The sequence below is a fragment of the Silurus aristotelis genome (assembly GCF_946808225.1).
Source record: "Silurus aristotelis genome assembly, chromosome: 24".
Taxonomy (NCBI): domain Eukaryota; kingdom Metazoa; phylum Chordata; class Actinopteri; order Siluriformes; family Siluridae; genus Silurus; species Silurus aristotelis.
This window is the reverse complement of record NC_139597.1, coordinates 8,920,844-8,945,015: the sequence shown is the minus strand read 5'-3', so window position 1 is coordinate 8,945,015 and position 24,172 is coordinate 8,920,844. Positions and strand designations below refer to the sequence as shown.

The 24,172-nt window shown below is 38.8% G+C and overlaps 2 protein-coding genes across 5 annotated transcripts in view; one reads left to right on the top strand and one right to left on the bottom strand.

Annotated features, from left to right (window-relative positions):
• The window catches only part of elk3 (ETS transcription factor ELK3), an 11,674-nt gene extending 2,612 nt beyond the window's left edge, over positions 1 to 9,062 (top strand). For 2 of the 4 annotated variants that reach the window (XM_083528936.1, XM_083528938.1), the window contains exons 2-5: positions 3,745 to 3,953; positions 4,668 to 5,420; positions 6,386 to 6,508; positions 7,732 to 9,062. In XM_083528936.1, the coding sequence (XP_083385062.1) occupies positions 3,747 to 3,953; positions 4,668 to 5,420; positions 6,386 to 6,508; positions 7,732 to 7,824 (1,176 nt within the window). In that variant the 5' untranslated portion in view covers positions 3,745 to 3,746 and the 3' untranslated portion in view covers positions 7,825 to 9,062. Of the gene's footprint in view, positions 1 to 3,741; positions 3,954 to 4,667; positions 5,421 to 6,385; positions 6,509 to 7,731 lie in introns of all 4 variants that reach the window. The other 2 variants (XM_083528935.1, XM_083528937.1) reach the window with 1 other exon arrangement.
• cdk17 (cyclin dependent kinase 17) overlaps positions 7,967 to 24,172 on the bottom strand; it is a 48,414-nt gene continuing 32,208 nt past the window's right edge. The window contains exons 4-17 of the mRNA XM_083528934.1: positions 20,765 to 20,898; positions 19,556 to 19,681; positions 17,242 to 17,298; positions 16,936 to 17,050; positions 15,998 to 16,092; positions 15,841 to 15,903; positions 15,454 to 15,577; positions 15,211 to 15,331; positions 14,718 to 14,815; positions 13,418 to 13,523; positions 12,765 to 12,807; positions 12,565 to 12,655; positions 11,997 to 12,074; positions 7,967 to 11,076 (exon numbers count right to left, since the gene is read on the bottom strand). Of these exons, the coding sequence (XP_083385060.1) occupies positions 11,039 to 11,076; positions 11,997 to 12,074; positions 12,565 to 12,655; positions 12,765 to 12,807; positions 13,418 to 13,523; positions 14,718 to 14,815; positions 15,211 to 15,331; positions 15,454 to 15,577; positions 15,841 to 15,903; positions 15,998 to 16,092; positions 16,936 to 17,050; positions 17,242 to 17,298; positions 19,556 to 19,681; positions 20,765 to 20,898 (1,289 nt within the window). The 3' untranslated portion in view covers positions 7,967 to 11,038. The remainder of the gene's footprint in view (positions 11,077 to 11,996; positions 12,075 to 12,564; positions 12,656 to 12,764; positions 12,808 to 13,417; positions 13,524 to 14,717; positions 14,816 to 15,210; positions 15,332 to 15,453; positions 15,578 to 15,840; positions 15,904 to 15,997; positions 16,093 to 16,935; positions 17,051 to 17,241; positions 17,299 to 19,555; positions 19,682 to 20,764; positions 20,899 to 24,172) is intronic.

Sequence of the window (24,172 nt, the reverse complement as noted above, 5' to 3'; positions counted from 1 at the left end):
CTCCAGTATATCTTGGCAGACTATGAGCTCTTCCTGACCACATTCTCCTTTGTCACAGTACAAGCATCCTGGACTACATCGGCATATGAGTGTGTCACTATTACTCACGCTCTCTGTGGTCTCTAAGTTTAGAATTTTAACGAAAACTTTTACATACCCAGTAATACAGGAGAGCATCCAAACCAATCAGTGTGGTAAAGCTTCAGCATGTAAAGCCCACCTTATATCTGAATCCCTGTAAATATCTCAATACTGCTGAATTTCTTGGGGGCATTTGCAGAAATGTGTGCTGGAGGTGAGACACTGGGAATGTTAGTTAGCATGGGTGAGACAAAAACATGTCAGAAACAGGATTTTCCCAAAATAAGGCAATCAAGAAGTCCCTCAGTGCCAATAAAACTGTCAGAGATAGTGAGTCAGACAGCCTGTTTCTATGCCCGGCTTACTTTCTCTCTCTTTCCCTGCTCTCCGTCTCCCTGTCATATAATTAGTCTCTTCTCTCTACTCATTGCAATGTACCTCGTCATTCATGCACGTGTGTGGCAGTCTAGTCCTAGGACAGTAGATTGAACTAGAGTTACATCATGCCCTCTAGTGCTTGTAACTGTCAGACAGAGTGGGTTGGCGTTTACAACGACCTGTCTGAGCCAGCAATCTCTTTAGATGAAGCGCTGCATGGGGGGACTGGTAGAAATAGATTAACAAAGAAAAAATATTTTAAAAGCGTAGTTTGTAATATTTAAAGGCCTTGCTTGTTAATGAGGTCAACTGCAGATGCAATGCAAACCAGTATTTCTATTCCTAATGACTATCCCAATTACTCTGTTGTAAAGCCGTAGTATAGATGGCATGTTAGGCAGCAAGAGAGCTCTAAACAGCTCTGTTTTGACTGAGGCCTGAGGAGTGGAAAGAATATATGGAATGAGAAAAAAATTGACCAAAAGTCTTAAATTAAGACAGTAATCATTTACATTACATTATAATATATCATTGAATTAAATAAGCATTACAGGTCCAAAAAAGTTTACAGTTTTGTGCTTACACAAAGATCTCACATTCACAAAATGGTACTACATTCACATGCATCGCATTTAGTTTCTAATCTGGCTCTTTCTATTAGAGCTGTCAATCACATGCAGTTTCTACCCTAAATAATTAACTTCTTTTTAGTCCAATTTGTCGATTCTCCTTTGCAGTCTTTTTTTCATCCTCTCTAACCATTTCAAGCCATTCCAATCATATTTGTTCTACACCTCATCGCAGCCTGGTCCATCCAGCATCCAAATGTACATTTAATGTACTGTTCTGCATTTAAAGGGCAAATCCTAGATAATCCAATAGTACATCTTACTGACATGAATTTGATTTTCACAAGTTTAAATCTGCAATATGTTAATTTTAGTAAGAGTTAATAGGCCCAAAATTACATCTTGTAGTTGTAGGTCTTTACAGGGTGACATTTGTTCTAGTTAAGGAACTGTATTTGTGTGTTTTAGAGACCATCTAAAAGGCTTCATCAGTCATAATCTCAATCTAGTAAACCCAGTTGCCAAGACGTTCTTGGAGCTACTACTACTGAACATTTGTCACGATCAGGATGACTGAAAAGCTTCATGGAAATGTAATAATAGCAAATGTAGACACCTTAGGAAAATTCAATATTAAATGCAAATCTTTGTTTATATATTTCATGCTGGTGTTGATATGTTTCTGGCCCACTTTAACTAGAACAAAACTGTTCAGTTGTACCTTTGAAAATAAATATGTGCTGTAAAAGGAGTAGATGGGGTCAGTTGAAGGGATAGGGGGAAAAAAAACCTTGTCTCAGTGAGCAGAGGGGTCTAAAAGTGACAAACTGCTCATTTAAGGTTTAGTGTTTTTAGAGGCACACGGCAGGATTAGATATACTTCAGCCTCTCCTTTCTGATGGTGTAGTCTATGTCAGGCAGTGTGCCCTGAGTTAGTTTGCTGCTTGAACAAAGCAGCTAATGTTCTCTCCGGTGAGACACTAAATCAGAGTGAAGCACTGAGCCTCTTCTGCCACTGAATGTCTCGCTCACACTGCATGTCTGGCCAAGGCTTTCTATAGATCTTCCTACAAATGTTTCTGATATGGAGAGTGTGGTTCATTTGTAATGTTATTGATGCTATGTTGACTGTGAAAACATTCTCTATATTCTATGTAACACCGTGTGTGAAGCAGTGAGGCATTCAGGGAGTTGTAATCTGGTTTGAATTTGAGCTGTTTTGAAGCTGTAGACTTCCTGTGGAGTGCGATTACAGTCTCTGTCCTGTCTCGGACTCTGCAAGGAAAGCAGTGCTGTGTGTCGGCTCAGGATTTCTAAATTATTCAAAAAAGATTAAGTGCTTTACAGTTCTTATCTTTGAGTTGTCCTGCTTGCCAGGAAATTCAGTCTGTGTGAACGTTTTGTATAAAATTCTGGAGTTTATCCTTTTTCTGCTAGTTTTTTCTTCTAGCTACTTTAGAGGCATACAAATAATAGTAATGGCGATATCTTCTTACACCCTAATCAGCCCATTTTATTTCATTTTATCTTTTTAATCCTTGTTGCTCACCTTTTTTTCTACACTTTTTTCCCTCTCACCTTACACTTCTTGTACCTCCTACTTCTTCTCTTTGCACCTTTTTCTTTTTCTTTTCCCATCAACACCACACCCTTTGCCACCCTCCTGAATCCGACAAATGCTATATTTACCTTGGCCTTCTTTCCTGACTGTAAACATTTGGCCTTAATGTGGTGCTTTCTAGCTTTAACACTCTTTTTCCTTCTCAGAGAATTCTTCACATACTACTGACTGATCTCAGAAAAGTGGTTAAGCACACATGCTTGTTTACAGCAAATCAAAGCTGTCCCTAGATCAGCACAGCTTTCCTGGTTGCTCGCCTGTTGTCGTTTATTAGCCGGTTTGTTAATATGCAACAGAACAGGAAATGCTTGCTGAGTTAGAGGGAGGGAAAAGCCTGGTGATTTTGTTCAGAAAACCTTTTGCTTTTAGTTGTTGCAAATGTTTTTGTGGAATTTATTTCCTGAGCAAAAAAAAGTAGTAGTGAAAAAGGCTCACTCATACCTACTGTAGATCTTCTGTTAAAGGTTTCCCTAATATAAAAAATCCTTGAACTATCAACGGTTGTTTCACTGAGCAGCACCTTTAGACAACAATTCCACACAGACACAAAGAGTAAATCAACCTTCTGGGTATTCCTGATAGATAAAAATTGTGTAACAGGACTGAGTTATATGCAGTCATGCCTGCTATCAGGAAATATGTAGGAAAAAAGGCGCACGCGCATACACACACACATACACACAGGCAGTGCTACAGTGAGTAAACCTAATGAACTCTGTAATTTCATAAAACCTCACATCTGTTCTTACCCAACAAATACACACGGTGTAGTTTACTTCTAATAAATTATGCCAAAAGGAAGTTCAGGTATAGTATAACATTTTGGGTGTATGCTGACTGGAAATGTTCATTCACCTGCTTACACAGAGCTCTGTCCTTCAAATCAAAACATATGCTCAAATTATTGATTTAGTTGTAGAAGAAAATGCAGAAGATAAAACTGCTTCCACGGTTAATTTTACTTTCTTACTGCTGTGACAGAACGCACACCATTCACCTTCACTGTTGTTTTCTGTAAAGCTGCTTTGAGACAATGTCTGTTGTGAAAAGCGCTATACAAATAAACTTGACTTGACTTGACTGTGTGTGTAGCAGATATGGAGAGTGCCATCACGTTGTGGCAGTTCCTGTTGCAGTTGTTGCTGGACCAGAGCCATAAGCACCTGATCTGCTGGACGTCAAATGATGGCGAGTTCAAACTGCTCAAGTCTGAGGAGGTGGCCAAACTGTGGGGTTTGCGGAAGAACAAAACTAATATGAATTACGATAAACTGAGCCGAGCTCTGCGCTACTACTATGACAAGGTAACACACAGACTAGAAATAAATCTCTATTTTAAAGTGAAAACCTTTTACAATATACATTATAATCCAGTATTTCTAGTTTCTATTTCTCTTTATGTATGAAGGTATTCTTTAGGCACCAGGTTGTTTTGTATTAATATTTAAAATTTAAATTTACAGTAAGTGTGTGTGGAACACTGGAGAGTGTTGCTGCCTCACAGCTAGAATACCCAGTGTGATCCTGAACTCAGGTCACTGTCTGTGCAGAATTTCACACATTGTTGGTATGGGTTTGATCCAGGTTCTCAATTTTCCTCCCAAGTCCCCTAAAATGCCAGTATGTGAACTAGTGTCTCTGAATTCCCACTAGGTGTGAAAGTGTATTGCCAACTCAGGCACAGGCCCTGACAAAGATATAGCAGTTTCTGGATATGAATTCATTGGTATAGATGCTATAGTCTGTGCAAGATATAAAAATGCATGCTCAATAGTATAAAATAGTTTTAAATGTTTATAAATGTTTTAAATAAACTTAATGTTTTTAATGCTGTACATGTAAAGCCTGTATTCATTTATAAATGAGGCAGAATGTTCAAGCAATTATTAACCAAAATGTATGTAATTATGTAATACATTCAAGTCAATATACCAATCTGTTAAATACTAATAAATCCTGCACACAAAAAAAAAATAATTTATGGTTTATTTACTGTTGTTTTATCTTTTCTCCTGCAGAATATTATAAAGAAGGTGATTGGTCAGAAGTTTGTGTACAAGTTTGTCTCTTTTCCTGACATATTGAAAATGGATCCCCAGTCAGTGGAGCTTGGCCGAGAAGGGGGCAGCATTATGTTACAAGAGGCCGAGTCTGATGGAGGGGAGGGGGAAGAGTCTCCAAAACTCTCTCTGTCATCGTTGAGAAGCCCCGCTGGCAGAAATGAATATCTTAACTCTGGCCTGTACTCATCTTTTACTGTTAGCTCGCTCCAAGGCCCGCCTCCAATGCTGCATCCAGTCAAAGTAGAGAAACGGAGAGGGGTGGAACGAGGGGAAGAAGGACCAACCGTGATTAGGTTTGTCACAAATCGGTCAGAGAAAGTTGTGCCCCTCCCCTCCTCTCCTGCCCCTACCTCATCAGAGGTTTTCTTCAGCTCAAAAGCCTCCCCTAATTCCTCTCGTTCATCGTCCCCATCTCATAGCCCATCCTTCTCACGGAGGCTAAGCCCAGACGCTCGGCTGGACGAATCAGAGCAGAACGCTCAGCCTCTCAATTTATCATCTGGCCACAGGGAGCGAGCCCACGTGCAAGCCTCGCCCCTCGAGAGAAGAAGTAGTACCAATGGACTACCTCCAAAAGCTCGAAAACCCAAAGGTCTAGAAATCTCAGCTCCTTCCATACTGCTTTCAGGAAGTGACCTGGGTTCCATTGCCCTTAACAGCCCTGCATTGCCCTCAGGGTCCCTCACACCAGCCTTCTTTACTGCACAGGTAACACACACCCTCACGTACACACAACCTTGCACACAAGTTTCCTCTGTGTGAATGTTTACCCTCATAACAAAGTTAAGGCGTTTTAGGGAAAATAGGTAAGCAGTAGGCAGAGTTTTAACAACAAAAAAAGAGTGAGACAGGAAGAGAATTGGAGAAAAAGAGAGAGGGAGGGAGGGAGGAGTGAGGTCTATAAGTGAAGCCATATGCCTGTAATCCTGCCCACTACAGAGCAGTGACACAGGACAGGGAGAGAGAGTGTTGAAATTGATTTCATGTGTCTCTCAATGGCCGGAAGCTGGTAATCCAAGGTCTCTGACCTCTAAAGAGCAACACATTTATTTTCTTTCTTTCTCTTTCATTACAAATGGTACAGTTAAATTCAAAAGTTGTATTTCTCAAAAGGTAACCATGAAACAATCTAATGATATCCTCCTAAACTCCTGAACCTTTTATTTGATTGCTTATGTTAAGGTCTATTATTCAGTGATGAATTCACCAAGTACAGCGAAGTAAATCGAAATAGGAACCTAGCTTCAAAATGAAAATCCTGACTCCAAGACTGGACAGTGTTCAAGTGGTTAACTGCGTCACATACAGTAATATATTAGGACAATCTATTTGAACGGTCCTTGAAATTACACTAGTGACACTTGGGTAATATGGTATTTTCTTTCTATGTAACACATTGACCCTGATGCTAAATGGTATTTGACACTTTAAGCTGTAGTGCAGTGATCATATGCAGTTTATACCTCACTTCACCACAGCTTGTAGAGAAAGCGTGAAACATGGACTTTGATCCTAAGCAACACTTCCCCTCTCACCAAAAAACAAGAACCATACGCACGCCCACACACATTAAACCCACAGTGTGACATTTTACATATGTCTAATCAGAAGTTGAATCTTCCCTCACTGACCCTGTCTGTGTGTATGTGTGTGTTTTTACTTCTTGCCTGTAGACTCCCTCGGGTTTGCTGCTGGCTCCAAGCCCTCTTCTCTCCTCCATTCATTTCTGGAGCAGTCTGAGTCCTGTTGCTCCTCTCAGCCCAGCACGGCTACAGGGGCACGGATCCCTCTTCCAGGTACAGACACTTGCAACACACTCATGAATGTCTAAGAATCATGCACATTTAAAGGGAAATCTGAAGAAGTACTACTTTTGTGTGTGTGTGTGTGTGTGTGAGACATGCTGGTGATTTTGTGTTTGAAAGTATGGTAACACATTTATTGGAAAGAGACAGTTATCTGTGTTTCCAATTGTAAGCACTGGGATGAATATCTAAATAAAAAGATGAGTATGTATTTGAGCATTTAACCGTGTGCATGAGGATCAGTGTGTGTGGCGCATTTCGTGTACTTTTGCTGAGGGAGTGCGTGTTTCTGTTTGGTGTCGTGTTTCACTGCTCATGTGAGGGAGAGGGGAAATCCTGTGGATACTTCCTGTTCTGGCTCAAGGGACACTGTCTGCATAGTGTGTGCGTAGGTGTGCATGTGCGTGTGTGTGTATATGGACGTGTTGCTTTGTGAGGGGTTGGGTGTGGCTCTACTGCAAACAGCACAACAGGAAGCAGATCAGGTAACCGAGGCAACCTTCTTGACAATGTGTGCAACAGTTAAAAATATGCACTTCCGCCACACTGTACCACACACGCACATACTCCCACTTCCCTAGGCAATGGCATAAGGATATTTCTGCCTGTTGCATGATTGTTTTACAGCTCACGCAATAGGTGCTTTTCTAGATTTTGGTTGTTGTGTTTTTTTTCTCTTCAGACCTCTTTAATTCTTAGTGATTCTTCCACTTATCTAAGGTCACTCTGGCAAAAGGATTTACTTGTGTATCAGTATGTGTGTATGCATTTTGGAAATAAGCTACAGATGTTTCCTCTCCACTCTGGATATGGGGGGTGGGGAGGGGAGCTTCCTGTTGAAGTAGGGAGGGGGTGATAACTGAAAAAGACTGACTGTGTGCATGCTCAACTCTCTCATAACAGGAAGTTCCTCTCCTAGCATTACCATGATGCATTAGTGGTCATGAGGGGCTGGCTATAGGTGTGTGTGTGTGTGTGTGTGTGTGTGTGTGTGAGTGTGAGTGAGTGTGAGTGAGTGTGAGAAAGTGTAAGAAAGTGTTAAATTTAGAGCAAGTATCTAGTCAGAGATGTTTAATTGTGTAGTGTTTAAAACAGTTTTCGAACCCATTTACAAATACATTATATAATCAGTATAGACAGCAGTATAGGTGTACAGGCAATTTAATTTTGTGTATTGCTGAGCTGATGATGTAATTGTTCATTCCTCTCCACAGTTTCCTACTCTGCTGAACGGGCCTCTCCCCGTGCCGCTCCCCAACCTGGACTCTTCCTCACTTCTCCTCTCATCTAGCACTCCAAAATCCTGATTTCAAGCTCTCAACTATAAAAAAACAAACACATACAATAATACTTGCTAAAAAGTCGAGGTTGCACTACATCTTCCTGTGGTTATAGTTCCCACAAAAATAACCACACAACATTCTAAGGAGAACAAATTTCATTTTTAAAAAATACATTAATAGACCGAAACTCGGGCTGTACACCAATATGCTCATGTGGTAGTATTACTGTGCCAAAGAAAGTGAAATGGCACCAGTGAGCCGTTGGAAAATCTCAGTCTTAGAATGGATCATCGGATCAGAGTCTCAACATTATTCTTTAAGGTCATATTTTTACAAGACACACATAAAGTAACGCTGGACCATAATAAACACACAATTACACATAGTCCTAATCTGTGTATTGCCCACACACCCCCAAATTTGGCAAGGACCAAAGATACCGTTGAATTCCAGACAACACATGCCTAACCAGAATCATATATTGTTCTTCCAATTGTAGTCATCATAGATTTCCACCCACAAGCTAATTCTGCTGGGTGATATGGCACAGGCTAACATATGCCTCCTCCCTCATATTATTTTGAACTGCTGCTAAGGCAATGGCAAAAGGCAGCTGAAAGCACTTGGAGGTGAACTATGTCCATCTTGCATATACACAATTGAAGAAGTGCTCGTGTCATTCTAATTGACATGGCTGTGGAATCAAATATCGTTTTTAAAATCACAGTCAAATGACAAAAACATTGACTGCCTCCAGTGTTGGTGCTTTTATTAGAATGTTCATCTCTCAGTTCTATTTTAATGTCCAGTGAGTTTAATCAGTGAAGCTCCTACTGAAAAGCTGAACATAGCATACTTATTACAACCCATATTACAGAGAGCTTCTTAAAAGTTTTGTTTGTTTGTTTGTTTTTGGTTTGTAATCTCCTTCTGAGGCTGTGAATCAGGTTTTCTGTTTAATTTGTCTGTAATTGTATATTATTGTATTGTATGCACTGTGCTTTAAACTACCGGCTGTGCCTTTTTTCTGTGTAAGAATGTGTATATGTATTATTTTCCTGCTTTTAAAAATTCAGACAAGATGTTTTGTAATAGACGAATTCCATCATCCTATTGGAAAGAAAAGCTTTGTAATAGCTTTGTTATTTTTTCATTACGGAACTGAAAAGAAAATGTATTCTCATATTAATTTTATATTTTTTTGCTTTCTAAGAGTTGAAGATTTGTGCCTGTTTTCAATAAAAGGAAAGCATTGAATGCTGTGCAATGGCCTGCTTGAAAATTTTTTACATTTTTAACAAAAACAAGAAAAAGAAGGCCAGCTTAGACAACACCTATAAATTAAGTATTCACAGAAAAGACAGGAGCGAATTATGTAGGAAACAGACCATGTTTACTTCACTGATCAAGAGAAATAAATATCTGCAGTAGAAAGAGTTAAATGGTCAATTCAGCTGAGATTCAACTGAGAGCATCAGTATTCCACAGAGGCGAGGTTTACAAGACACCAGGCGTTCCATGCATCTATACACACGCTTCTCCAGTCACTATCAACTGTAAAATTACAATATTAATTAACAGAGATGTCAGTTCAAAAAACAACATAGCCAGTTTAATCTAAAACTGCTCTCTGAAATCTTTTCTTCATGTGTACAAATATTGGAGGGGAAGGTATTGGTCCGACACAGCCATGTTCTTGTTCCTGTATTTTTCACACTTTTTTTTTTTTCTTTTCCAAAATAAACAAATTTCAAGAATGATTGCGAGACTGTTGGACTCCAACATGCCACACTGTTATACTATTATTCACAGACAAATAAAAATGTAACAGAAAAAAAAAACTCTTTCTTAATACTGTTAATGAAACTAATGCATCTTCAGAAAACCTATGAGAATGGTGCAACATGTTGCTGTACAGTCTGAGCTCCCTGATCTCACACTCACACACTCTCACACACTCTCACACACTCTCACACACTCTCACACACTCTCACACACTCTCACACACTCTCACACACTCTCACACACTCTCACACACAAATGCTACAGAGATCCGGCATGACTCACTTCTGTACAATCACTGATGATGCATTAGAAGAAGTTGCTCTTGAAAAAAAAAAAAAAAATCAAACAAGCACTTCAGTCCAGGCAGAAGAATTTCACTGAGGAAAAGTATAAGTAGAATGACACTACAGGAGAACATGTCCTTAAAGAGGAATGTCTTCAGTCAATTCTGCAAAGATCATGTGATTACTGCTGGTCCAGTGGTTTTCATTCCCCTCTCACAGTTTGGTCCTTCACCCCCACATCACGGCTTGCTTCACCACACTAATGGTCTTTTAATGGGTTTGGTTTAATCATATCTAAAAGCAGTTTAGTGGCCTTTCACCAGCCTGAACACCAGTGAGTTTGTCTCCCTGAACAAGCTTCACACTTGCTGCTTCCACGGCTCACTGACAACAAGGAGGAGGGTCTCTGCTCTAGGCTCTGGGTCATCTGAAATGTCAAAGTGAGCTTTGAGGATTGGAATGGGAGTAAGGAATTTTTGTACAGCTTCTACAAAGTGTGTAGGAACTATAGTTTTTTTTGTTTTTTTTTTACAATAACCATGCCAAAAAAGGATGCGATTCAAAATGTGTCCAACAACAAACATGACATTTGCAATATAAACATTATTAACATAATTATATTCAGAAATACAATAAACTATTTTTATAAAATGAAATCCTTGACGGCAGTACTGATGTGTCCGCAACCAGATAGGCTGCCTGAGAGTTGGGAAGGTTACAAGGAGACAGTAGTTGATTAGCAGCAAAAAAGCCCAACGACCTTTTCAATAAATACACACATACACACATACTGTATATACACGCTTCCCTCTCACAGTCTAATCTCTGATGTGTTGCATTGAGGAAGCGGGAATGGGGCAGGGGCTTCGCTGTGTTTTATCACTGGGACTGGCTGCATGCTGGACACTGGAGGATGGAAAAGAGCTGGACTTGTCAGTCCCTTTTTCCCACCATTCACACACACACACACACACTGACTAAAGAGGGTAGGAAGGCTAGTCTGTTAGTCTGTACAAGACAGTTGCTGAGCAAACGCCATCATCCTGATCCACTGTGTGCATGTGTGAATGTGTGTGTGTGTGTGTATGTATGTATGTATGTATGTATGTGTGCGCACACGTTTGTGTGTATATGCTTGTGCAAGTTTGTTTGTCTGTCAGAGCCAGTGCTTAGAATAGCATACTCTGCCTTCTGTTCTTGTTGTTTCCTGAAGAGACAGAAAGAGATGGAATCAATGACTCGCTGCAGCTTAAATCTACATTAAACAATACAAAAGTTCATTCCAAATTACAAAAAAGCTTTTCCTTAAAGCCTACATACTGTATTTAAGTTCTGAGTGTTCATATAAAAAATAAATAAATAAATCAATAAATCAATTGGGCTCCCCCTGCTGGACGAAAATACACACTGCAAGAGATCAACTCGATGACCTCATATTGTCATTATATATTACTTCTCATTTCATCTTATTTTATACATAATTACCATTGTCATTATAATAAGATAATATAATGACATTTATAATGCATGTGTGGGTTCATTATTTGCCAGGATTGCTAAATTATTGTCTCACCCAAAAAGTGCAGAATTGTAGAGAAACATTAAATGCAAAGTATTTTCAACTATTAAACAAAATCTGTTTGAGTCTCCTTATTAGTCCGAAGTCAAATTTAAGAGGTGTATATCAACCAAAAACCACAAACGTAATCAAAACATAATGTCTATGTCTATGCAGTATATTCATACAAGTTTTAAACAAATCAACTGTTAAAACCAACCCAAAAAAAGAGTATGAGTGCATAATTAGTTTGGCATCTTAATTTCTTGCAAAAACATTTTGCACAGCTCCCTTGCATGAAACAGACATATGGACACACACACACAGACACACACACAGACACACACACAGACACACACACAGACACACACACAGACACACACACAGACACACACACAGACACACACACAGACACACACACAGACACACACACAGACAGACACACAGACAGACACACAGACAGACACACAGACAGACACACAGACAGACACACAGACAGACACACAGACAGACACACAGACAGACACACAGACAGACACACAGACAGACACACAGACAGACACACACACCTGTCTCTGGATATGAGGCATTCCTGTAGCCAGGATCTCTCTGTAGTTGCACCTCTTTCAGTGTAAATATAGATATACCTGTAGGTTCAGAGCACAAGGTTAACAATTGAAAATCTTATATATATATATATATATATAGACGTACATTTTTAAGTCTATATAAGGACATAATAAATATCATCTGGTCCTTTAACAGGTAAATACAACCTCAGATGAACAACACCACATGACATATTACAAATGTTTAATTAAATATAAAAATAAGCCATATTGAAAAACACGTGTGGAAAAACTAAGTACATCGTCACTGCTTTTATATGATATAGGAGGCTATATACATCAGCCAGTTTCTGCTAATCAAATGCCCTTGATAGATTTATCATTAGGGTGACCACCTCCATAAAAGAGTTCAGGACACCCTCAGCAAAGATCTTATTGCTGCTCATCAACCTGGGAAGTATTATAGGGCCATTTCCAAACAAATAGTCCAATATTTTTGTGTGTGTGTGTGTGTGTGTGTGTGTGTATGTCTTTATAACAGATTTTTTTTTTTTTTTTTTTTACTTACTCTCAGGCAGTGTGTGTACACGCATGCCCAGACTCTTGAAGTATGAGTGTTTCATTGAATCATCAGCAGAAATTCGCTTCTTGGACTCGTACTAGGAAAAAAGAAATTGTGACAAAGGCAAAGTTCAGCCGTATGACATCATAAAGAGGCACAAACTCTGTGTACTACTTAGTATGTTTTACAGCTAAAGTAATGCTTACCTTAAGAAATGACAACAACAACTCAATTCCTTCATTGTCTAGTCTGTGAGAAGGCAGAGTGAGAGAGAGGAGCAAAGAAATGGAAGATAAGGGTGAGGCTCAGTGTGGTGACCACCAGTGGTGTGACAAATTAGAGTGGCAAATGAGAGGAAGGAAAAGAACAGCCTCGAAAAATTCCACAGGATATCCTGTTGTACTGGCACATACACATATGCGCATACAGGTCATGGTCACTAGCAGCAAGTGGTAAGATAAACAAGGGCAGTGACAACACAGGAAAGCTTAACTAAAGCTTCGATACACACTGGCAAGCAGTTTCACAACTCGAAAACCAAACTGCTATCCCGTAATTTGATTTATTCACCTTTGCAACTGGCATAAACAGGAAAAGCCCATTAATAATCTTAATGATCATAAAGTACTTGGGTAAGAACATAATGGACACACAAGAACAACAGAAAAAGCTTAAAATATACTTTAACCAAAATTAGTTAAGCCAAAACCATTGTTATCTAGTGATGTATCAAACACCTGTTAGCACCATCTTTTTTTCTTGCAATTACTCTTGTAATGATAAACTGTACAGTCAGAAAACGTAAAAGGAGTATAGAAAATCAACCCTTCATGCACACACAAAAAACTGGCAAGTGTACCTTGGTGCATGATTGATAAAGGGCTGTGGTTTGTATTTGGGAAAGTTGTAGGATTTGAATTCCTCGATAGAGGTGATTCCTGGCCAGTTGTCTTCTGTGGGTGTACCTACAACACAAACCACAACAGCCATAGTACATATCAACATTCAATTACTTTTAATATTCATAAGAACTAGTTTATTCATTAAAATCCTCAATCAACGAGTGTGGAGCAAAAATATCTGTTACCAAATGATTGAACAAACAACACTTAAGTGTAGCTGCATCATAACACAAAACAGAGGATTATTTGTATATGAAAAATACTGTGCATTTTAGCTGACTGACTTTATATGACTGTCTTTATTTACATTTTATATGACAAAGGTTTAACACCAAAATATTGCACAAAGTGTTCAAGCGATAAAGTAAAAAAAATAAAAAAATAAATAAATAAAGGCGTATCTACTCTACACTTGTCAGAGAGAACATTTAAATTATGGTTGTAGTTTATTTTGTGTCACGGTCAACACCATTTACTTTCCACTATAAAATACTTTTGTTTTCAAAAAAGGTTTAGTAAGCATGACCTGGATTTTTCAAATATATAACCTGTATTTAAAACACATTTTTGTAAGTAAGTTAATTGATGATGGAGATGAGCTATTTAAATCTAGAACCCAGCAAGTCAAAACTTGGGAAAATAACTCTGTCCGCTATTAAATTTACGCCAGCTACACTTTTAGCAGCCAAAAAGAGCAGGCACCCATGCCACAAAATTCAAGTGTGGTTGTCAGAGACCTTATATGAATGTGCCACTGTGTCTCAGCCTGCTGCTAACTACAGCAATTTAGGTCAAAACAGGATAAAAATAAACCAACATAAAACACAACTAACACAACTAAAACCCTGTTGCTAGCCAACATTTGGTAAAAAAATACTGCACCATATGCTTTAATGCACTGTTAGAAATGCCTGTGTTGTAGTCATTAAGTAATGTTTTTGTATAAACTAAAATGTTAATGAGTATACTTTGATAATAAGCACCTAATCTCGTTATATTACTGAAGTTCACTAAGGTTACGACCTGCATGTCTGGCCTATGTTTGCCAGGTCAACACATTTTTTGTCAATCTCATAATGTCACAGTTTGTTTATGAGTAGTTAAACACCAACTGCAGCACGTAATGTCTGGCAGTAAAAATGTTTGGTATCGTAATGTCTCAATATAAAGTGTGTATTTCATCCTCAAGACTACTGGTTGCCCGATTTAATGGCATGGAAATGTGATGTCCTTCACAGAGTGCGTATATGTACATACCCAGTAGCCTGAAGATAAGATGCAGTTCATCCTCCACTGTGGAGCCTGGGAAGAGTGGCCGACCAGCAGCCATTTCATAGAATATACATCCGACCCCCCTATACAGACAAACAAGATATGTCACATACTCAAAAAGTGAAAACCTAAAACATACACTTTTTACAAAGTCATGGAAAATATGAGCAACTCTTTGTTTTTTTGGGTCATGGATCCAATAACACAGGCTCCAGCTTTTACAGCACAGATGGAATATGAACCAAACAGAAATACTTACATTTTCCTAATCATACTAGATGCAGAGCTCATGAAGGTTTCTATTGTGTTTACAACATCCTTGCTATGTTATTAGAGTTTCGTCACATCTTAATTTACATTTGGCCGAAATAAAAAATTAAGCCTTTCATAACTGTAATTTAGCAAAGACCATATACCTGTATATAATAATAAGATGATGATGGTTAGCTTCAACATTGAAATATTATGAGAGACTTACCACATGTCGATCTGCGTGGAGTATTCAGAAGAGCCGAGCAGCACATCGGGAGGTCTGTACCACAGAGTTACCACTTCATTTGAGTAGGTCTTAGTAGGGACAGATTTGGCCCGGGCTAGACCTGTAATATGGACAAAGATAAAGCAATTCAAATACAAGAACCACTGCATTCAAAAACTGTTCACATATATCCAAGTGAAAACACTTGTATTCTAAAGCCCTGAATACAAGAACGCGATGTACCAAAGTCTGCCAGCTTGAGCTCCCCTCTCTCATTAATGAGTAGGTTCTGTGGCTTCAGGTCTCTGTGCAGAACCTTACGCCTGTGGCAGTATGCCAATCCTCGCAAGATCTGAAACAGGAAAATCTAAAACCAAAAACATAAATAAAAGCTTGGTTATATGCTTCTAGGACAAACAAACCCAATTAAAAATCTTAATGAAAAGCCATTATTTATCATTTATGCAAATTGACTTATTTATATAAGAATTATCTTCAGTAATTAGCTGAATTCTCAGACAGAAAACATTTGTTGCTACCAGCATTACTTCCATGGTAATCCACATTTACAGGGAGTGTGGTGCATAGGCAGGTTTTTATCTTTTTACAAGTGCATGTGTGGGCTTGTACCTTAACATTGTGCATGCTCATAATGTTCCCACAGTCATCCATGTACTGCTTTAGATCCTTATCCTGAGGAAAATAAACGCACTTGTAAAACAAGGAAAACTCAACAGGGCAACATTCTTAGAAGGCTCTAGAATGAAGGGTTAAGTGGTTATCTTACCAGGTACTCAAAGACAAGTGTGAGGGATTTTTCTGTGTGGACGATATCGTGAAGCGTAACAATGTTGGCGTGCTTTAGGTCCTTCAGTAATGATACTACGGGAAGACAAAAAATGCATTAATTTACCCGTACAGCACAGTATGTACTGTTAATGATTGTAATTATTATTACAGCCTTTGAGTGTTGGCCTCTGCCTTATTCATGCATAGAGTGCATAATCAACAGCTAATAAGTGCATGCATGTGATTTTAATAGTTGTCCTTTTGGTATTACTCTTTGGTGAAGGGTACCATAGTGTAAGTATAGTCACAGACCTAGTGAGCATGACGCACTAAACCTTTTTAATGGGGACATGGTGTGATCGATGTTGCGCAGTATTCTAGAGCAGGAATTGTGCTCTAGTTTTAAACACCAAATCTAGCTTAAAGTCAGTAATGCGTTATGCTGGCATGAGGTACATATTTACATCAGTTAATTAAAGGCTGTTTTTAGTCACATATTGGCAAAAATAGCAATAGGACATTTTGCACACTCCATAATGAAAAAGTAAATGCTTCCTGTTGTAATTGGTGAAGTAAAAATAAATGGATGGTTTGCATTCCATAAATAATTGAATTGCTTATGTAGAAGATTTATTCACATCAAGGTTCAAGGCAAAAGAAAGTCATAAGTACAAGATAAATTAACTGCAAAGCTGGTGGTACTATAAAAGTGAATTCTTAAGTCAGGAGGTGGTAAATCATTTATTTTGAATCATAGATCATCCCTACAACATTGTGAGCTGCAATTTAAATGTTAAATACATTTTGTTTAAAAACTGCTTAAATTATCACGTTACAAAAGAAAACACCTAATACAAAACGCCTTTCAAGAATTTCTATATTCATTCACCATATTCTGACTTTAAAGAACACAATGAAAACCAGAAGATTCTTTACCCTCTCTAATAGCCGTGCAGGGTGCTCCTTCCTCGTGCTCTAACCGGATCTCTTTCAAAGCTACCAAGTTGTCTGTTAGTTTGCTCCGGCCTTTGAAAACGGTGGCGTATGTTCCCTAAAACAAGTACAAAGAATAAGAGCAATCGAGTACAAAAATATGTAAGCATGTGTAGGATACGGGTATCATCACACAAATAAATGCCTAAAAAGTAAGTAGGGTTTCACAGATATTAAGTTCGAAGTTTTTAATATTTTTTAAAACATAAATGAAAGCATCAATGGAAGACAAAGGCAATTGAGTCTCACCTCTCCAAGCTTGTCCAGTTTGATGTAGGTCTCCAGTTTGCCAAAGCCAATTTCTGACTAAAAATAAATAGAATGTGTTATTAATATGCTGTACCTGTTGTAGAACAAGCTTACACATGCTGAGCAGACGTTATCATAAAGCTTTGTGTTTAACGTGCATTTAATGCCCCTGGTACCAGAAGCCAATTTCACTTCACTGACAAGAAAATAAACTACCGTATGTGCCGAACAAACAGCATAATTCTCCAGTCAATAAAAAGCACCAGGGGGCGCTAGAAGATAAACAAGAACAATAAAAGTCACACTTCGGTTTTTTTTTTTCTTTCGTTATATTCATAACCACTGTGGGAACGAAAGAGCAAGATAATGGACAAGAACTATAGATGCCAAAAGAACACAGACACCAGAGTAACTGAGTCTTTCATATGCAAAACCAGCTAGGTACACAAAGAACAGAGAGAGAGAGAGAGAGAGAGAGAGAGAGAGAGAGAGAGAGAGAGAGAGAGAGAGAGAGAGAGAGAGAGAACGAACAAACAGCATAATTCTCCAGTCAATAAAAAGCACCAGGGGGCGCTAGAAGATAAACAAGAACAATAAAAGACACACTTCGGTTTTTTTTTTCTTTCGTTATATTCATAACCACTGTGGGAACGAAAGAGCAAGATAATGGACAAGAACTATAGATGCCAAAAGAACACAGACACCAGAGTAACTGAGTCTTTCACATGCAAAACCAGCTAGGTACACAAAGAACACAGAGAGAGAGAGAGAGAGAGAGAGAGAGAGAGAGAGAGAGAGAGAGAGAGAGAGAGAGAGAGAGAGAGAGAGAGAGAGAGAGAGAGAGAGAGAGAGAGAGAGAGAGAGAGAGAGAGAGAGAGACCCGAGAGAACAGGGACTAAGCTGCCTAGAACATGCTGATCACTTTCACCCTGGTGTTAACTCTCTCCAGGCACATTGCAAAGGACTCCAATTAAGATTAAAACTGTAGACCTAAGAGTGTAATCACAAATACAAAATTATAACTAACAGACCAAAATTTTCCTGCTATTAATTCGCCCTTTGATTTGATTCCAATTATAATGACTGTAAAACTGCATAATTGTACAGACGATGCTGTTACTGGTTTTGGCGTGTTAATTCGCTTCCGATTCCTATACCCCTCAATGTTCTTGATATTATGTTACTCTTCCTGGAATAAACAAAATAGTCACTTTTACCTGGCAATTCTGCATTACAACACGTACAAATGCAATGAAAACAAACACAACAGAAAGTTTGACTATAAATGAGCTTCTAGCAAACATTATAGCAAGAAATATAAATTACACAAAAACTCTATGTATTATAAAAAGCTATGCTATATGTTCTATGTATTAGATATTTGTGTTAAAGAATTATGAATTCATCCCAAAAAAATTTTTATTATATTGTGGCATATAAGTTTTATACTGACTGTAGCAGGTCATATATTTAACCAATTGGAAGGTCTACAGGAGAGTACACAGACATTGACACTGTGGTATGACTCACATTGACCTTTTTTATGTTATAAAGTTCTTGCAACATCTATTATTCGATAATAACTGACTAAATATGGTGAGTAATAGCAGACATTTTAGTCTAATTCAGAATGAAATCTCTCACACACACACACCAAAAATTACCAAAAATTTATATTTAACAAATAATCTACACAAACCCTCTGCCTATGGTAGAGAACACTTGACTTACTGGTTTTAGCACTATTTCAAACATGCATTCATTTTCTTCCCACACTTCTGGTTGCCAAACATGTATTTGGTCTAGCAGAGCAGGTACTGTAAAGCTGGGAGGTAATCAAGTAAAAACTAAGACCATGTTGTTCAAGCTGGATTATTTAAAGGGGATTCAACAAACAGGGCATCAACAACACTAGGAGGCTCAAGTGACGTCAGATATTAATGAATGCATGACTCATGGCTTTGTCACCGTCAACATTTAAAAACACTCTAAAGGTGGCGTGCCATATCACAAGCCCTAATACCAGACAGGAGACTTGTTCTTGCAGATACCCCAGAGTGTATGATGCAAGTTGCTATGCAACTTGTGGCTCGATGTGTTGTGTTTGGTTACAAGCGAACCAGTTTAAACAGAACATCACAAAAGTTCAGTTGTTTGTTTTCTTGAAATAAAATAATTCAAAATGTACCAGGACGAGTCTAACAACAACAAAAAAAAATAAATCATTTTGTTTACATTTCTTTCGGTTATTTGTAAACCGTCACGGTTTTCTGCTGTAACACAATAGCAAGGAATTCACACGAATGTCACTCACCAATGAGGCCCTGCGTGATCGACGGCTGAGTGGCTGATCAAAGGTGGGGCTGCTCAGCTGCAGTTTCTCCAGGTAACCATCAGGAATCCGAATATCAGCAGGTAGAGACAGGCGTTTATTTACATCCTAATAACGTGAACACATGCACAATTGTGTGTATTGGAGTAACAAATAAATTTAAATCAATTTTTTTTATTATTCTCTTTCTGACATAATACATGGAGTGTTCACCTATTGTGAAACCTGTGCATAATCTTTTTATTTATTTTTTTACATATGTAAAATGATTTACCATTTTCAGTTTTATTCCAAGCTACAGTATATAAATGGTGTATAGTTATACAATCTAACAGGAGAGGGGGGGGGGGGGGAATACATCTAACACATGCACTTGCTCCTGAAAACCAACTAGTCAATTAAACTAGAAAGATGTTCAAATAATACAATCATTGATTATTTGTTGACTCAATTATGTTCATTTAATGCAAAGCTGGACCTAGGTTTACACCCCTGCCTTTCCACACCGACATGCAAAGAGGCCAAAAATACTTGTAAAGGAACAAAAATGTAGTGATGCAGAATAATGAAACAAAAAAAGAAGAACATGAGAAGTGGGCGTGACAAATTGGTGCAAAGAAGCAGAAAAAAGAAAGAGTAAAACCTGAGAAATCCCTCCACCTACCCAATGAAAAAAAAAAAAGACTATCAGCTCTGACACATCTCCACTCCATCTGTGGTTATTCAGGGTAATACCCACACAATGTGCATGCCCATATAACATATAAGCTGCTTCTAGCTGCTTGGACCTCAGCAAAAAGATGTTATAAGTATGTCTAGTACAAAGTAAGGAGTCTATACACTTGGGTCACAGACCTAGGGTTTGGTGTGGTTGTTAATTTAATAATTAGAGAATTAGAACCTACCACTGTTCTCTGTGAAGTAATTATAAAACACAAAAGAATGTGTTGCTTTATTAAAAAAAAACCTGGGGATTAAAAAAAAAAAAATCCCCATCTCAGGTTGAGAAAAATCTTTAAACCTCAGCAGAGAGATCTACATGTAGATAATTTGCAAGATGAATGAGTTGTGCCAGAAAATTAACCTAAGGACTTATGAGTAACCAGACTTTGAATATGAGTAACTTTCTCCTATGTAAATGTTTTTTCAAAAACATCTTATAAATAAAAAATTAAAAAAGGAATATCTTACCTCCATGGATATACGACGATGTGTCCTTGTGCGGAGACACACTCCAGTGGGTGACTGAACCTCGTCTGAAGACGTTCCTGACGCCTGATCACTCTCACCATCAGAACCCATCTTTAAGTTTTCATGCACTATGTCTGTACACAAAGAAAAATTAAAATCAGTACTGTGTGATAAACACATGCTATAAACCCTTTTAAACTTGTAGATGTTTAAGATTTTGAGGACCTATAAATAATGTGTAGTGGGGTGCATATGGAGCATAATAAAATGTTCATGCCTGCATTAGCTAACCCATTTGAATGAAACATTGCTTTATCTCTGAAAGACTTGGAGAACAATCCCTAATGTCACCAGTTCAGAAGAAGACCTAATTTTATACTCTAACTTAAAATCCTGATACACACACACTCACGCTCAGACAGTAAAACCATGAAAGGAATTTGTTATTCCTTTATATTTCAACGCATGTCTCAAATAGCTACATTCATTCTGATGCAGTGGCAATTATTTAAAATCATTCATTCCAAGCATAATGTGCCATTTGCTCATAGGGACAATACCCATGGATCACACAGAGGAGTGTGTCTTTCTGCGCCGGTGCGCTTGTGTTTACATGTGGAGGTTATTCATATCCTTAGACCCGCTTTCTTTTATGCAAAAGCATGATGATGCTTATTGGTGCAGACCAAACAGTTGATTTTGGATATACTGAGGTTTTTAAAAAATCTCTCGACTCTACATTTCCTACACGAAAAACGCACCAGACGGCAGGGATAAGGCAAAGGCCAACTCGCTCAACCTGCTGTGTGTGGGAGGGAACATGAAGTTAAATGAAAAGTTACAGTGCTGTCAAGGAGGCGAGGTCAGACTGGTGGAGTGAAGGTGCGGCCGCTGTGATCCCAAGCGGCACTTTTATGGAGAGATTTTTCTCTCAGGAAAATTGCGTTCCAGCCTTTCAGCCGAAAGATGTTGTAAAAGAACGCATAACCTCGGGGGCAACCATTACAGCATCCAGCTGCCCTTGCCTCATCTCCTATTACCCCCAGAGGGGAAGGGAGGAGACTGGTGGGGAGAGGCGAGAAGACGAGAGGACAGGAGCACAGCATGATAAGGCAGCTGTTTCACTGAATCCACACAGTGGGTTCACATGGGTGAAGCCAATTAGAAGTGATAAAAGGAAGACAGGGTGTGTGCATGTGTATGCATGTACCTTACACTTAATAACATGATTTTATTTAATACAGAATATGCCATTTTGAAATAACCAAGAGAGGGTATATTTAAGACATATAAGTGAGGGGAGGGGGGGGGGGGTAGCTCTAGAGTCTACTGCATATGCACTGGGTTTAAGCCTCATGGCCTGTATGTTCCTTGTGTATCAAACTTGTAAACATCATTACAAGGCTCATGTACATTTTCATCTAAATCAAATGCATTTCAAATGGGAGGCCTTAACCCAATGTTTTATAGCCAAGTTGGAAGACTTCAAATTAAATTGCTAAGCCTCTCACATCCTTAATCTATCTACACTGAAAACTACACTGAACTTTGTCCACACCCAAAATCCACTTCTGATTCTAAAAACACTATGTATATGTGCTTTTTAAACATCCCATTCCATATGTAGTCCCTATTTGCTCCTATAATAACCTGGGAAGGTGTTCCACTAGATTTTGGACTGTATTGTGGAGATTTGTGCTCATTCAGCCACAAGGGCACTAGTAAAGTCAAGTAGGGTGATGTAGGTTGAGGAGGCCTCAGGTGCAGTCAGCATTCCAATTCAATCATTCCAAAGGTGTTTAATAGGGTTGAGGTCAGGCCACTCAATATCTTCCACTCCAACCTATGTAAAGCATATCTTCATTGAACTCACTTTGTGCACTGGGACATTGTCATACTGGACAGTTTGGGTCTCAGTTCAAGTGAAGGGAAAATCTTATGTTACCACATCCAAAGGTAGCCTGTGCAATTGTGTGCTTTCAACATTGTGGTAACAGTTTGGGCAAAACCACATATAGCTGGAAATGTAAGGTGTCCCAATACGTTTGTGTATTTCGTGTATGTTGATCAGAAATAATGAGGGAAAGAACTTTGCCCTGAAGTATAAATTCCATTTATACACATGCTGTAACTGCAGTGGTTGATCAATTACATGATGATGTCATCATTATATTATAAGGGACAATGTTTTTATGTATATTCTTCTCCAGTATATATATATATATATATATATATATATATATATATATATATATATATATATATATATACAGTGAGGAAAATAAGTATTTGAACACCCTGCTATTTTGCAAGTTCTCCCACTTAGAAATCATGGAGGGGTCTGAAATTGTCATCGTAGGTGCATGTCCACTGTGAGAGACATAATCTAAAAAAAAAATCCAGAAATCTCAATGTATGATTTTTAAACTATTTATTTGTATGATACAGCTGCAAATAAGTATTTGAACACCTGAGAAAGTCAATGTTAATATTTGCTACAGGAGCCTTTGTTTGCAATTACAGAGGTCAAACGTTTCCTGTAGTTTTTCACCAGGTTTGCACACACTGCAGGAGGGATTTTGGCCCACTCCTCCACACAGATCTTCTCTAGATCAGTCAGGTTTCTGGCCTGTCGCTGAGAAACACGGAGTTTGAGCTCCCTCCAAAGATTCTCTATTGGGTTTAGGTCTGGAGACTGGCTAGGCCACGCCAGAACCTTGATATGCTTCTTACAGAGCCACTCCTTGGTTATCGTGGCTGTGTGCTTCAGGTCATTGTCATGTTGGAAGACCCAGCCTCGACCCATCTTCAATGCTCTAACTGAGGGAAGGAGGTTGTTCCCCAAAATCTCGCAATACATGGCCCCAGTCATCCTCTCCTTAATACAGTGCAGTCGCCCTGTCCCATGTGCAGAAAAACACCCCCAAAGCATGATGCTACCACCCCCATGCTTCACAGTAGGGATGGTGTTCTTGGGATGGTACTCATCATTCTTCTTCCTCCAAACACGTTTAGTGGAATTATGACCCAAAAGTTCTATTTTGGTCTCATCTGACCACATGACTTTCTCCCATGACTCCTCTGGATCATCCAAATGGTCATTGGCAAACTTAAGACGTGCCTGGACATGTGCTGGTTTAAGCAGGGGAACCTTCCGTGCCATGCATGATTTCAAACCATGACTTCTTAGTGTATTACCAACAGTAACCTTGGAAACGGTGGTCCCAGCTCTTTTCAGGTCATTGACCAGCTCCTCCCGTGTAGTTCTGGGCTGATTTCTCACCTTCCTTAGGATCATTGAGACCCCACGAGGTGAGATCTTGCATGGAGCCCCAGTCCGAGGGAGATTGACAGTCATGTTTAGCTTCTTCCAATTTCTAATGATTGCTCCAACAGTGGACCTTTTTT